Source organism: Petromyzon marinus, chromosome 12 (genome assembly GCF_048934315.1).
Source record: "Petromyzon marinus isolate PM22_M1 ecotype Great Lakes invasive population chromosome 12, UKy_Petmar_22M1.pri1.0, whole genome shotgun sequence".
NCBI classification, from domain to species: Eukaryota; Metazoa; Chordata; class Hyperoartia; order Petromyzontiformes; family Petromyzontidae; genus Petromyzon; species Petromyzon marinus.
The window spans coordinates 249076-264557 of NC_133678.1; the positions used below are offsets into that span (position 1 = coordinate 249076).

The 15482-nt window shown below is 55.3% G+C and overlaps 1 protein-coding gene and 1 long non-coding RNA gene across 5 annotated transcripts in view; one reads left to right on the top strand and one right to left on the bottom strand.

Moving 5' to 3' along the window:
- LOC116941729 (collagen alpha-1(XII) chain-like) overlaps positions 1-15482 on the bottom strand; it is a 109909-nt gene that overhangs the window by 63170 nt on the left and 31257 nt on the right. For all 4 annotated transcript variants that reach the window (XM_032953088.2, XM_032953087.2, XM_032953085.2 and 1 more), the window contains exons 16-26: positions 15038-15313; positions 14728-14923; positions 14461-14588; positions 11968-12120; positions 11168-11287; positions 10540-10704; positions 5896-6057; positions 5209-5369; positions 4302-4431; positions 3324-3469; positions 1269-1398 (exon numbers count right to left, since the gene is read on the bottom strand). In XM_032953088.2, the coding sequence (XP_032808979.2) occupies positions 1269-1398; positions 3324-3469; positions 4302-4431; positions 5209-5369; positions 5896-6057; positions 10540-10704; positions 11168-11287; positions 11968-12120; positions 14461-14588; positions 14728-14923; positions 15038-15313 (1767 nt within the window). The remainder of the gene's footprint in view (positions 1-1268; positions 1399-3323; positions 3470-4301; positions 4432-5208; positions 5370-5895; positions 6058-10539; positions 10705-11167; positions 11288-11967; positions 12121-14460; positions 14589-14727; positions 14924-15037; positions 15314-15482) is intronic.
- Positions 5261-14096, top strand: LOC142924310 (uncharacterized). Its single transcript, XR_012941494.1, has 3 exons — positions 5261-5399; positions 5874-6079; positions 11758-14096. It is a non-coding gene; the product is annotated as an uncharacterized LOC142924310 (long non-coding RNA).

The window sequence follows — 15482 nt, forward strand, 5'->3', positions numbered from 1 at the left end:
GTGGTAGTGGTGGTTGGGGGTTGGAAAATAGTTGGGAGGCTTCCCGGGCTCGTGATCGTTGGCGCCACCCCCCACCCCCCCCCCCCCCCCCAGGGCACGGGAAGCTGAGCGAGCCAAAACCAACAACCCCACGGCTGCCTCCAGACTCCCCACCCAATGGGAGAAGCGGTTCTGTGCATGAAAAAATAAAATTTGATAATATTTCAAATGGTCCCCCAATGCGGATTCTTTCTCAGCTCATCTCCGTGCCAGTAGTTGGTGATAACGAGCGTCGGCACCGCCTCCTGCGACGCATTGCTGGGGAGTCTGGAATCTGTCGCCCACGCGTCGCAGCCCCGGTGAGCTGCGGGGTTTGGAGCAGCATGACCCAAAAGGCAAGGCCGATTGTTTGAGAGCATTTCTCAAGTGGCGTGCCCACGGGCCTCTGTAACTTGCGAGTGCATGAAAACAGGAGGGGGGGGGGGGGATCCACGCGTCGTCCCGTTGACGAGCGGCGCTTGGCCTTCGTCGAACTCGGACACGGTGGAGAAGTGCAGGTTCTGAGCTCTGAACATCGGCACTGACCATGCACAATCCGCGTGACAACAATGAATATCGAACACTGCACACACACTGCACACACCGCATACACACCACACACACACCACGCACACACACCATGCACACACACCGCACACACCGCATACACACCACACACACACAACGCACACACACCATGCACACGCACCATGCACACACCGAGCACATACCACGGGCATCCGCATGTCCTGATTGGACAGACCATCCCTGCCTTCGTCTCGATCTCCCTACAACTGCCACTGCTACAGGTACAGCACTCAGCACAAACCCAGCTTCGGCTGGCCTCCTGCTGCTGCTGCTACTACTTCGTCTGGCCTGCTGCGCCCAGTCCCTACCTCACTGCTGTGCCAGACAGGATGCAGGGTGCAGCAGCAGTCAGGGTGATTGATGTCCCAGCACTCATCAATTCACTCCGGTCACTCGCTCACTCATCACGGGTGAGGGAGGAGGAGACGGGAGGGAGGGAAGTAGTGGAGCGAGTGAGATGTCTGGAGCGAAATGAGAGGGGAAATGCAGGAGAGTGAGGGGTGAGAGTTCAAGCTCAAGTTGATTTGGTGTAACCAGGTGAGAACTCTATAGAGACCAGTAGAGTCTCACTGAAGTGTGACCTGAAGGTAGAGGAGGAATGAAGGGAGGGTGGGATGGAGTTGGGGGGATGGATGGAGGGGGCGATAGGAAGAGGGACCTACGCGTGGTCTCCTGGCCAGTGAGCGGGTCGCTCGCCTCCTCGCCGTACATGGCGTACAGCGTCACCGTGTACTCCGTGCTCGGAGTCAGTCGGCTCAGCTCGATCTCCGTGAACCCCGCTCCCACTTTTTCCTGCCGATGGTGGTGACGGCGGCGGCGGCAGCAACAACGCGTCCGGCCCGGGAAGGGGCGATGGCACCGAGGTGGGGGGGGGGGATCACAAGGAGAAGAGAGCAGAGATGAAACAATTCACAAAAGGACTAAACGAACGTAGCAACGATGACTCCAAGATGCCATTCGTCACACTAAGCGACGGTTACAGCACCACAGTGCTTGTGTTAGGTTAAGTTCCCTTTGAGGCCATCATGTAGAGACTGACTGAGATGACTGAATGTGACCGCATGCCAAGGCGCTCTGCAGGAACGGTGAGCACGTTGGCGACTCGGACTGCCAGATACTGACTCCCTTGTCTCATCCACCACGTAGTATTCAACCACAACCACCACTACCGCTACCACATTGCAGGTCATAACAACACACTCTCTCACTCACTCGCTCACTTATTCACCCATCAACTCTCCACACTGCAGGCCACCTCACTTATCTTTCTGTTTCTTCCCTTGCATTGATCCACTTTGGAATCATCATCATCATCTCTCTTCCCCAGCTCTTCCTGCCGAGTAAACCTTGAAACATAGCTCAATGGGCTTTACTTGGAAAATAAACTTCTGGTTCTGAATCGCCTTAAACACCCGCCGGCTCAACCTGGGGTGCTGGTGCACTGCTGCTGCTATCGCCTTCCACTCTTCAACTGCCAAGTGTTGCGCAAGCACCGGGGTCTGGTGTCGCTCATCATACACCGCGCTGGGCGACATGCAATCTGTGCTCAACTGTGCGCACCGTTGCATGGAGGATGCTACGAGTCACCCCACTGCCTCGGCTGCCGGTGCCGAGCAGCATCGCTCCCCCTCGCGGTCGCCGTGATGAGGAAACTGCAAATGTGGCGGAAACGATTCGTGCGAGCGCAGCGAGTCTCCCTCGACGCCTGGACCCGTTCCACGAGCCGTCTGCACGCAATCGAGATGCCACCCCACGTGGGCCCACGTGGGGTAGCGCCGGCATCGAGGTAGCGTCGAGAGGACTGATCCCATCCAAATATTGAGAACCCCTTCTCCATTGGCGACCCCACTGCTGTTCGTCTCCCTGGTCACGGGCCCTGCTGCTCAATGGGGTCTGGGCGTCCTTGTACGGCCACCCTCCCTACACATCCGGGGCCATCGTGACCACTGCCCACTCTGGCTGTGCTCAGCGCCAGGCCGTGTTGTCGCTCATTGTCGACGGGTGGCCCCTCACCGGCCCCACCCTCCCTCCACGCTGCCAATGAAGTGGCTGGTGCCTGGCTCTGCAAGATGTGCGGACGATATATAATAATCTTTATCAATAAAAAACGTGTTGCACTCTTTGATGGTGCTGTTTGTTGCTGGGCGCATGGCGTCTTGGGCCTTTGATCTTGTGCTTGGCAACTTTTGTTGGTAAAATACCCCCCCCCCCCCCCCACTGTGGTTGCTCAGTGGTCCCCATACACCCAGTGCTGGGGAAGAGATCATTGCCATTCCACAGGCAACATTCCGTTAACATTGCTCAATTTCCTACAGCGAAACCACGCGGAAGCAAACCCTTGTTGTAAACACGCTTAAACACCCAATGGCAGGCAGGGTACGCTAGGAGATGTAGACACTAGGAATGACACTGAGAGACGGGAAGGGGAACATGTGGATTAGAGAGCCGACGCCAGTGTTGCACTGGCTCTCAGTGAAAATTAGTGGGCCTGAGCATGATGCATCGCTAGAGGTCGGTGGTTGAGACGAACGATGGAGCGGCAGCCAAATGAGAGAGTACGCATCCACCATTAACACGGAGCGATGAAATCAGCTGATGCGCAGGACATCAGTGGACCGTTACATCACGTGGACATGGGAGATGGTGACGGTTTGGGGAGTCCTTCGTCCAGCAGTGAATAGAGCATGGAGTACGATGATGATGGTGAGATTGTGCACCTCCTTGGCATCACCCTCCTCTCCGCCTGCGTTGGCTGAGTAGAGCAGCAGGTAACCCGTAGCACCTGGGGATGCCTCCCACGCGACGCGCATGCTGCTGTGCGTTACGTCAAAGATCCGCAGGTCCCGAATAGGGGGCAGGTCCACTGTAGACACACACACAAATATAGTACGTAGTACACACACACATAGTCCACACACATAATACATACACACAGTAGACCTACACACACATTGTACATACACACGCATAGTACACACACAAAATACAAGCGCACGATACAGCCACACAATCGCTGTGTACACACAATGGACACACACACACGGTACAACCACACACTCGTTGTGTACACACAATGGACACACACACACGGTACAACCACACACTCGTAAAGGAAGTTCGTCATGCAGCAGTGGATTAATCGTCACTCATGGCAAGGAAAATGTCACGGGAAGGAGTCACGGGAGGGAGACTCACGGCTGGAGTTGTGGGGGGACTCACGGGTGGAGTCGTGGGGGGGTGGAGGGACTCACGGGTGGAGTCGTGGGGGGGTGGGGGGACTCACGGGTGGAGTTGTGGGGGGTGGGGGGACTCACGGGTGGAGTTGTGGGGGGTGGGCGGACTCACGGGTGGAGTTGTGGGGGGGTGGGGGGACTCACGGGTGGAGTCGTGGGGGGTGGGGGGACTCACGGGTGGAGTCGTGGGGGGGTGGGGGGACTCACGGGTGGAGTTGTGGGGGGTGGGGGGACTCACGAGTGGAGTTGTGGGGGGTGGGGGGACTCACGGGTGGAGTTGTGGGGGGGTGGGGGGACTCACGGGTGGAGTTGTGGGGGGTGGGGGGACTCACGGGTGGAGTTGTGGGGGGGTGGGGGGACTCACGGGTGGAGTCGTTGGGGGGTGGGGGGACTCACGGGTGGAGTCGTGGGGGGGTGGGGGGACTCACTGGTTGAGTCGTGGTGGAAGGGGGGAGGACTCACGGGTGGACTCAGAACCACGGAGGGCCTCGCTTGCCGCGCTGGCGTAGACGGCGAACACGGCCACCTGGTACTCGGAGGCCGTCAGTAGGTTCTGCAAGACGGCCGAGTTGGCCGAGCCGTCCACCACCACCTGCAGGAAGCGAGCCACGGGTATGCGAGCCGGGACGAACACGGATGTACGAGCACACAGACAGAGATCCCGCGTGCAGCCTTAAAAGACTGTTGGGGCTGGTACTGTTAGCGAGCACCTGTGCAGGCCGGCATGGCACACGGGGCGTTGGGTGGCAAGAACCACGCCTGGCCGCCTTTGTCCCCAGAGTGGTGATGTTTAAATAATGCACCAGATACTAATTTGAGGTTAAGTTGACCTAGGGGAGGCCTAGGACTAATTCAGATGGGCGGGAATTGAACTTGGGCCATGGGTTTCATCGTGAAACATGCTAAACACTACACTACCGCTTACCAACACACACACTCGTGCTTGCATCGACACCTGCATACAAAAGTTAATACAAGCACAGTCTACGTGTGCATGTGTATTAGGGATGTCCTCCTGGACATAGGGTAAATGTATGAATATCTGTGTGTGCATGCGTATCTACGTGTGTGCGCACATGTGTTCGAGTTGGGAGCTGTAGCACAGTGGTTAGCGCAATGCGCTACGAACCCGGCGACCCGAGTTTGATTTTCGCTCATGGCCAGCATCGGCGACGAATATCTGAACCGATCCCAGGTCTCCCCTAGGTCAACTCAGTCTTAAACATCGGCTCTGGGGAGACAAAGGCAGCCGCCGGCCATGGTGCTGGCCACCCCGCCCACTCGTGAGCCGTGTCACCCTTCATAGGCGCTCGCTGACACCACTTGCCGCGACAGCCTGCGTGGGCTACGCAGGGAACCTTTTCCGCACCTCGTCAGGCTGGCCGCCCTTGGTGGGGTAGAAGACGACGCGGTACATGAGCACGCGGCCCGGTGCGCGCGTCCAGGACACGCGGAAGCTCGTGGTCGTGATCTCCGAGGTCACGAGGTCACGCGGGGCCTGGGGGCCGGCATCGGCAATGCTCGCCGCAGCTACCCCCACGGTGCAGGGCGAGCCACCAAGTACGCACACACGCACGCACACGTGTATACACACACACACGTACACGCACGCACATACACACACGCATGCACGCACACGTACACACACATGCGCGCACAAACGCACGCACGTACACACACACATGCACACACGCACACACACGCACGCATGTACATGCACGCACACGTACGCAAACACGTACACACCCATGCACGCAGCCGCACACGCGCACACGCGCACACACACACTCACGGAGGCGGGAGGCACGTGCATCCAAAGACACGCGCACACACGCACACAGACACACGGACGTAAGTACACGAGAGAAGATAGAAATACACTAACATACAGTTGAACTCACTACCTTCTGTCCTACCCCCCAGCTACAGCCCCTTCACCTTGTGCCCTACCCCTCAGCTACAGCCCCTTCACCTTGTGCCCTACCCCTCAGCTACAGCCCCTTCACCTCGCGTGTCCCCCCTCGCTGTCCCCAGCTCCCCGTGGCAGGGCACTCACCGACGATCTCCCGCTCCTGCTCGCTGATGCGCGCGCACACGGTCTTGGTGAGGCCGCCCACGATGGAGCTCATGGCCGCGAAGTCAGCCACGTTATGCACGTGCATCTCGTCCGGCTCTGACGCGATCTCCTTCAGCTCTGCCTCGTCCGCTTCCTTCACGCCTACGCACGCCCACAACGACAGGTATTCTCGATGTGGTGTGCTGCGTGCGAAAAATATTCTCCAGGTCACTGTGCAGACTGGAGTAGGTGGCAGGTGGCTAACAAGCACAGTCGCAGCCATAGTGACATGTATTGTGGATGCGGTGTGCCGGAATTTGTCTCAGGGTCGTTCGCGTTCACCGCGATGGTTTTCATTTGTAACAATCTTTCTGTCGCTGGGTAGATATTAAAGATCCCCATGACGCCGCTTTAAAATATTCAGCCATTGTGTGCCGGCAACACGGTCCAGTGAAAAATGACTCGACTGGGAAACGCGTCACCGCCTGCCGCAAACACTCAGCAGCACCCTCCTGAAAAAGAGTCTTGAGACTCAGTGAGGCTTTCCTGGGTAAAATAATCGTAATAACAATGAAACCGGAACATGCCGGAGCGCAATGCTAAAAGCCATTAATGTCAGCAGTGGAAAGCACAAAGGCTCGCTTCATGGTTTGACTAAGGAAACGATAAAGTGTTGCACCGCGAGGGCAGCTGCTGGGCCGGCAGCGCTCCTCCAGGAGCTGCCAGCCGTGACGTAACCGCACGCGTGCGCCGGAATGCGGCCAGGGAATACAGGAGTGGCGGCATGGGAGGGGGCGCGGGACCTGCGATCGTCTTTCACTCCGCCGACCCTTGCGTTAACCCTAAAACCTCAGCCACGTCAAGCAGCCATTCTACCAGACGGACCGTTTCCTCAAACAATCTGTTCAACCACCACACTGCAGTACGCAATGCTTCCCTCCCTCTCTCCTCCAGCACACCACAATCTTGAGGTCCCTTCACGTGAACAGCTGTGACATCCTCCAAGTGTCGAGCTGATGTAACGCATCTCGGTGTCCTTGTCGACGTTGAGGCAACGTTTGGCGCTCGCATCAGGGGTTTGACTGGACGGTGCTTCTAGCAACTGCTCACCGGCCGTCGTGCACTGACAGCCAGAGTGCCTGTCCACGCTGCGCAGTGCGCAGTGGCGGCCTCAACGGACCACGATCGACGCCGTCTATGATCCGCACCCCACGGTGGCGCTGCCGCTGCTGCTGCTAGACACACATGCCAACCTTGTGCTGCGATACGGCCAGCCCAGCTTCACTGGGGTCTCCGGCCAGGAGACCTGGACTCAGTTACTGGCGGCTGATTTTCAGGGTCCTGAGCCGATTTTGGAACAGACTTAACACAGTGGCGTTGCAAAGACCCGACTCCGTGTGATCAGCCACAGCGCATTCGTGATGGACTGGACCAATGATAAGAGTGGCCAATAAGAAACGTTCAGATTTCCTTGAGTTCGTATTTGCTGCACTCTCGCTCGTACTCTAAGCCGCTGGTCACTTTGTATTCGAGGCCCATCAGCTTTGTGTTCGAGGCCCATCAGCTTTGTGTTCGAGGCCCATCAGCTTTGTGTTCGAGGCCCATCAGCTTTGTGTTCGAGGCCCATCAGCTTTGTGCTCGACAACGAGGCGGCAGGGTGGCTCCCTAGTTGGAGCACTGGGTTTGAATCCAAGTTTCAGACGCTCTTGATTACAAACCAGGTTTTTAAGGCTGATGGTTTCAGGCTGATGACCAATTAAAGCATTGTAACACACGAATAATCATAATTAAGTTTAGGTCTTGGTTTCCCCTTTTCTCTGGAAATAAAACAGCTGTGTTAAGATGTTAAAACACCAAACTGAAACCTTTTACAAGGAATCATGTCTGCATTAACCACAATACTTGTGGTCAGAATGCAAACAAAATCACTGATAATATGTGGCATTGTCTTTGAAACTGATTGGTCCACACCAGAGACAGCTTTCTTTCGAGCCTCGTCTCAAAACGGTGTTAGACCAGAGGACGCCAAAAGGCGTCCCATGATGTAAGCTGCTCATCCCGACCTCTCATTACTCTGATAGTGGCATTGTCTTTGTGCTGTACTCCTATTGGCGTCCTCTGGTCTAACACCGTTTGAGACTAGGCTCGAAAGAAAGCTGTCTCTGGTGTGGACCAATCAGTTTCAAAGACAATGCATAAATTATATTCTTGGTTCTTTCGGTAAAGTCACGTAGAAGGGAAACAATAACATTATAAAAATATAAAACAATAAAATTCTCACGACGTTTCGACTGCAACACAAGCAATCATGATCAGGTTTGAAAACCCTTCTACGTGACTTTACCGAAAGAACCAAGAATATGAATCCCTGCAGTCACGAAAGCTTTAAATCAAAATTTTATGCATATATTATCAGAGCATGTTTTTTGTTTGCATTCTGACCACAAGTATTGTGGTTAATGCAGACATGAGTTCTCGTTCAAGGTTTCAGTTTGGTGTTTTAACATCTTAACACCTGTTTTGTTGCCAGAAAAAAGGGGAAAAACTATTCTCATATTTTGGTACTGGCAAAGGAGGTCCCATGATGAAGTTTAGGTCTTCATTTAATTTAGTTTACGTCCGCTTTGGCATGACGTGATGAACACCCTGCAGGGCATATGCACGTTGTGCCCTGAGAGACCAATCCAGAAGTAGCTCTGCAACGTCATCTTTTGAGGGCTGTTCTCTGTCACAAGGTGATGATACACTGCTCACAGTTCTGAATGAAACGTCCTCGTCACATGACGATATGAACACCACGGACCGACTGCCATTGCTGAGAACCTCTGTCAAGCTCAGCGAGTCGGTAGTGTCCTGATCCACGGGGTGGGGCAATGGGGGCAATCGACCCCTCCCCCCTTGAGACCCAGAACAATCTTACAGATGATGATAGCTTCCTATAACAGGATATCACATTAGGGCTATCCCAACCAAAATTGCATTACCTCGCTCATCGGGAAGCACACACAGAGCTGATGACATCACTCAGACATGAGGGAAGAGGGAGGGGGGGGGCGTGGCTGTGCCGGACTTTTATAAACGCTACCCAGCGTCTGGAATATTTAATCTGAGACACTGGTTGTATCCAACGAGGCGAGGAACGTGGGGAGAATGGGATGAGGCTTCTGTGGAACCGTGGAGCTGAGGGGGGATAACCTGCTCGCACATGCAAAGGACAAACCCCAGGGACTCGAACCTTTCCGGGTGATCAGTTGCAACATTCGAAGCAGGATGCTCGACCAGAAGTGACCCTAATCTATCAGAACACAGGACCCTCCTCTGTGCCTTGGAGAGTCCCATCCATCTCTTCGCGTAACTAACAAGTGGGAGCTCTGACCCTTACGGAGGAGCTCAGACATTGTAAAGGCTTGAGAGATGCTCATGAAAGAGGGTTAAATAACGCCCGCTTAAAATAATCATTGCTAGGCTTGGCATTCCAAACGCATGGCATCACAGGTATTTACCAGCTAGGAGTACTATCGGTGAGAGTGAGAGAGAAGCGTTGCAGCAGTGACAGAAAACCTCGCCCGGCAGCTAAACTATGAGAGGCAAATAAATCCTCGCCACAGACAGCAGAGCGGCCGGAGCACTGCTCTGCGGGAGGGAGCCCCCACTGTGGCCTGGGTTGCTGCTGCATCCTAAAAACAAACCTGGAGCTCGATATGCATGGCCACTCACTCCACTCACTACTCTCCATTGACTCTGCTTCATGCACTCCACTCCGCATACTCCGCTCCGCTCTGAGCCGTCAAATTAGGTTTCTACATGGGGCGGAGCTCGTGAATCAAACGAGAGTGAAATTCGGTGGTAAATCCTCCCCGGATGGCCCCAGGCGCTCGTCTGGTGCCACTCAAGATGTAATGAACACGCATCTGGACTTGTCCAGGCGTGCGGGACTTTCTCCCATCAATGATGACACACTTGCGCAAATGTAGCCTGTACCTCTCTTTCCCCAGCTTCAGGAACGTCACTTGTGCGCAGGAGGCCAGTAGGCATATCTAGATATCCGAACACTTGACTCAAGGTCTTCTTCTACAGCATAGCCAGTAAAACCGCTGTGTACCTGGAAGGAGCACAAACCCCACCCCCCCCCCCGTAGATAATTTACTGCACCAGCTGCTTACACGAGCTCGCCCGCTAAAACTACACTGTACTGACTTCATCTTCCCGTGCTGTCGACGTTCAAAAGCGGAAAAGCTAAGAAAGTATACAAACGTGTGCACTCATGCATGCTTGTGCACGGTTACACACACAACCATAGTGTCACGATCCCTCGCGACAATGTGCGCCCCAGAGCGCTGCGGTCGTGACCTCGTGCGGTGGCTGCGGCCGTGACCCCGCAAGGTGGCTGCGACCATGACCTCGCTAGGTGGCTGCGGCCGTGACCCCGCCAGGTGGCTGCGACCATAACCTTGCAAGGTGGCTGCGGCCATGACCTCGTGCGGTGGCTGCGGCCGTGACCCCACAAGGTGGCTGCGACTTGACCTCGCAAGGTGGCTGCGGCCATGACCTCGCAAGGCGGCTGCGACCGTGACCCCACGTGGTGACTGCGACTGTGACCCTGCGCAGTGGCTGTGACTATTACTCCTCACGGTGGCTGCTCACCAATAGCGAAGAGCTCGACGCCAGCGTCCTTGAGGCTGCGCGCGGGCCCCTTCACACCGTCCTGGGACTTGCCGTCCGTCACCAGGATCCCGATCTTGGGGATGCCGGGCCGTGCTCCCGCCTTCGCCGTGAAGCTGTTTTGGAGGATGTAGGAGAGCGCCAGGCCTGCCCCACAATCGCCGCCACCACCGCATCACCCCCCAACCCACCACAGAAACACGAGACTACAGAGTCAGTGCCGGATTCGGCAAAGGACCAAATGGAGCAGGGCACTCAATAGGAATAGGAACGCGTGAGCACGTGCCTGTGTGTCTTTGTATGTAGTGTGGGGAGCAGTAGTGTAGCAATTAGCGCACTGTGCTACAAACTCGGCCACCCGAGTTCGATGCCCGCTCACTACCAACACCAGTGACGTTTTATGAAATGGTCCTGGGCCTCCCCCCTAGGTTGGCACAGCTTCAAATGAGTAATGTACCACTAGGGAGACAAAGGTGGCCGAGTGTGGTGCTGGCCACCCACCCACTGGTGTGCCATGCCGGTCTCTGAAGGTGCTTTCTAAGAGGGCTATATGGGAGATATTTGTGTTCGTGTGAATAAGAGCGTGGAAGCGCGCTGCTGTGACCCCCACCGGTGAGGGTGTTGCCCCCTTTGTAGGGCAGGCTCCTGATGGCCTGCACCACGGCCCCCTTGGTGGGGTACGAGTTGAGGTTCCACTCGGTGCGTGGGTCCCCGCTGTACTGCACCAGGCCTGTGGGAGAGCAAGCACAATTACAATTATGGCTCTTACACCGTAACCACAACCAACAACCGTTTTCCGAATCAATTGCCAGTTATTACACCACAGTTGATTTTAACAGCTATAGATAAACATCACTCAACGGATTATCGGTTTGTTTTCTGGACTCAACGGTTAACAAAAAGTCTCAACCCTCTTCCAACGTGTGCCGCTGGATGGGAGGTGTGGTAGACGGGGCGTGGCGAGCCCATCGACATCATTAGCTGTGCCACGGTCTGCGTAGCTCGCAAAGGGTTTCCTGCCTTCTAGAAGCAGGATATGGGTTTGCGGTAAGAGTAATTGGTTAAAAAATGTCGATGAATCGACAGCAATAATATAGCTATGTGGATTAAAGATAAAAAAAAAATATTTGAGCAATTTCTGCGCCGGTAGATGGATTCGAATCAATCGAACACTAATCGGCTGCTGTTCTTCTCGCGCAGCTGACGACGGCGACTCATCCTCCGGAGGCAAGATACCAACGTGGAGGCTTGCTCGCCATGACAAAAGGGCCCAGGAGTTCGAGTTGGTTTAGTTTTGCGATTCCTCCTCCTGCTGCGGCGAAGAAGCACCGTAAGCCCACAGAGGTTTTACTCTATGGCCGTAGTGGTGGTGGTGGCAGTGGTGGCGGTGGTGCCGGAGGAGGATCGCACCGACGCGCGTGCGGCCGGCGCCCACGTCGAAGGCGTGCACGAGCGCCTCGAGGAACTGGCGCACGAGGCGGAAGTTGTGGCGCCCGATGCTCCACGAGCCGTCCAGCAGCAGCACGAGGTCAGCGTGCGGCGCCGAGCACGCAAAGCGCCCGCCTGTGCCAGCGCAGAGCACACACGAGTACACACACGCAAGCGCACGCGATCACACACAAAGACAGATGCACACGTGTACACACGCACCAAGACGTGCACACGAGTACACACACGCAGGCATGCAAACGAGCGGTCTGTAAAGTCTGCCCAAATTCTTCTGCACCGCCGCCGTCTTCTATTTGCTTCATGACTGCACTTTTATGTTTTTGCTTTCGACATTTTGGTGACCCAATTCGCTCTTGCAAATTAGACTCCTAACCTGATCTCTTAAGCTTTCACCTGGTCACATAAAAGAAGTACAGAACTATACATTGTGAAACTTAAAATCGGCCAAATTCTATTGTATTTGAAGATGTTGTGTTGAGCTACCCGTGCGATGTTCTGTGCACCTAACGGTCGGTTTAGACAATATTCAAATGCCTGGATGACTGGTACTGCGATGGATGAACTGGGTGCAGATTGTAAGTGAAGCAACCTCAATGCAGCAGACTGATAATAGATGGGTTGTGCCGAGTAGAGAGATTGCACCGCATTCCCAACTGCGCAAAAGTGAAGCAACTTGTGTGTTTTGAGCCTGAGACACAGGTATCCTTATCCTACACGAGAATGCGCTAGGGAAACCATGGGCTCGTGAATTCAATTAATTTCATGAGAAAAGGGGCACTCTGAATGCAATGCATGCAGACATGACAGGCAATATGAGGCATGCAATTCACACAGATTTCATTTGACCAAGAGTTGTATACAAACACAACAAACAAATATTTGACCATTTAAAATAAGCACAAAAGGATAGAATGTCATGCGATTGATGTTGATGGCATCGTGTGATGGTCTTGCTTGTATAGGGAAATGGTGCAAAGTTGCGTGTGCAATGTGTGATGTTGTGAGTGTGCGATGTTGTGCCTCTGTAGGGTGCGGCGGTGGCGGTGTTATGTGCGTGTATGCGGTACCGGACGAACGTGCGATGCTGTGTGTGAGGTGGGCCTGTGGTCACCGCATGAGCGAGCTGCTGCCGTTGCTGTTACTGCCATTCCGCTCCGTGCTGATGACAGCGATGGCCATGCATGGGGGAGCGGGGTGGTGGCGGTGATGGCGATGGTGGTGATGGTGGCGGGGCCGAGTGGAGGTACTCACTGGTCTGGCGGTGGCCATGCGGTTACAACGAGTGCCACCGTGGCATGCGCATAACCAAGGCGACAGCACCGATCGGCCGTGCGCGAGGAAACAACGGAAAATTGCGGTTTAAAAAAAAATACACCCCCGCTGACACACGCGACAGAAATTAAATCACACGCGCGTCATCACGTTTATTGTTCCCCAGACACTCGGCAGAAATTTACAATTGGCACAAGCGTGCGGTCATTTCACGCATCAGGGTCAGACGTCCACAGGGGCGCAACGTGGGGTCACTCGCTCGGTTTTTTATTGTTGCTGACGCTCTCACCCGTGGAACGCATGCACTCATACACACACCGACGCAAGCACGCATGCACGTTTATTCTAGTCGCGACACGTTATGCGCACGCGTGTAAAGATCACAGCGTGCCGACTTCAGTTAGGGTACAAAGACGCGCAGCCCGACAGACCGCTGGGTAACGTGCGGTTAGCGGAGCACCTATCAAGGCCAAACAAAGACACAGACAGACACACACACACGCGTTAAATTAATGCAACACATGCAGTACATGCTGTTACTTAAGAGCAATCCCTGCGAGCAGTTAAAGTGCGCAGAGGACAAAACGACTCAGCTCAAGGCAGCGTTTTGCTCGCACCGCCATTGCCAGATTTTAATTACTGCAGGCTTCTTCACAGAGTTTGAAAAACTCATCGCTGCATGCCCATTCCCTAGGGGCGTGAGTCAAGCCGGCATCACTGGACACACCACTGGATCACGCTGGCCTAAAAAAAGGTCAGGGATCTCTTTCGATGAGAAAATAAACGTCATATAAACACTGCTCAACACGAGCCATTAATGCTTTGATATTTGCGCCTATCTTTGTGCTGTTTGTCTTTTGGCGCTCTTTGGTCTCAGACTGGTGAGACAAGCCCATAAGGAATCTGTCCCTGGTGTAAGCCAATCAACTTCAAGGACAATGCATAGATTATCAAAGCACGTTTGTATGTTTTACCACAAGTACGTGTGGTTAATGCAGACTTGGATTGTGAAGCTGGCTGTGAGAACCTCCTGTGGGTTAGACACGATGCCTCACTCAAGGCAAGAGTGCAGCTATTCAATACATTATGCAGCCTTTTCAAACGATTCCCCTGACAATGCTGCATCTTCTTGCGATAAATTCCAGCCCGAGGTGCAGGCCGCGGTCCGGGCCCTGGGTTTACCTGACGGCTCCGGCTCCATAGTCGGTGGCTCCGGCTCCATGTCGCCAGTCGAGGCCTTCCCCTCGAGTCCCAGGCTCTCCCCATCGGCAAAGATGGCGTGCACGCTCAGCACGTACGCCGTGTCAGGCCTGCACCATAGTGCCGGAAAAACACTCGGTGAGAAACACTCATGCCAAAACTGCCACCGTCGGCTTCATGCGACGGTGGACAGCCTCTGACCCCCTCCAAACCCCCTTGCTCCACCTATGACCCCCTCTCCCCTCTTACCGGAGGTCATCGATAACGGCCGTAGAGTCGTGCGGCCCGACGATCACCTCACGAGGCAAGGCCGCGTCCTCGCCTTCGGCAGCATAGGCCACGCGGTACGCCACCACGGGCCCTGGCGCCGGGCGCCACGACGCGCGCAGGCTGCTCGCCCATGCGTCCGTCACGCGGAGGTCGCGCGGGGGTCGGAACTTTACCGCTTGAAGAGGAGGGGGGGGGGAGGGCGGAGACGTCATCAAACCACCGCGACAATGACGAAGACGGCGATTGCGACGGTGGCAGTGGTGGACGCAACGGAGGCGCGTTCACGTACCGGGCACGGTGGAGAAGCGGCCCTTGATGGGCTGGCCCTCCCCAGAGCGGTACACAGGGTACACCAGCACGTCGTAGTTGGTGTTCTGCCGCAGGCGGCGCAGCGGGACGGCCGTGGCATCGCCGGGCACCTTGAGCACCACCGCCTTGCCGGGCCCGCTGGCGGCACGGAACGATAAACGGTACTGCGTGACGGCGCCGCGGGCGGCGCTCCAGAGCACGCGCGCGCTCGCCGGGGTGATGTGCGAGAAGCGGAGCGCGCGTGCCTCTGCCGAATCTGTGGAGGGAGAGTCGTCCGTCGCGGAGACGGAGCGACGAGATCAGATCACGTACGAGAGCTCAGAGGAATATCACTCTGCGGGACCGTGAGTGGTGATGGCGGCGGTCTAGGGAGGGCTTCATCCAGCAGTGGATTGACGGTAGTAATTTTGTTGAGCCCAGAGCAG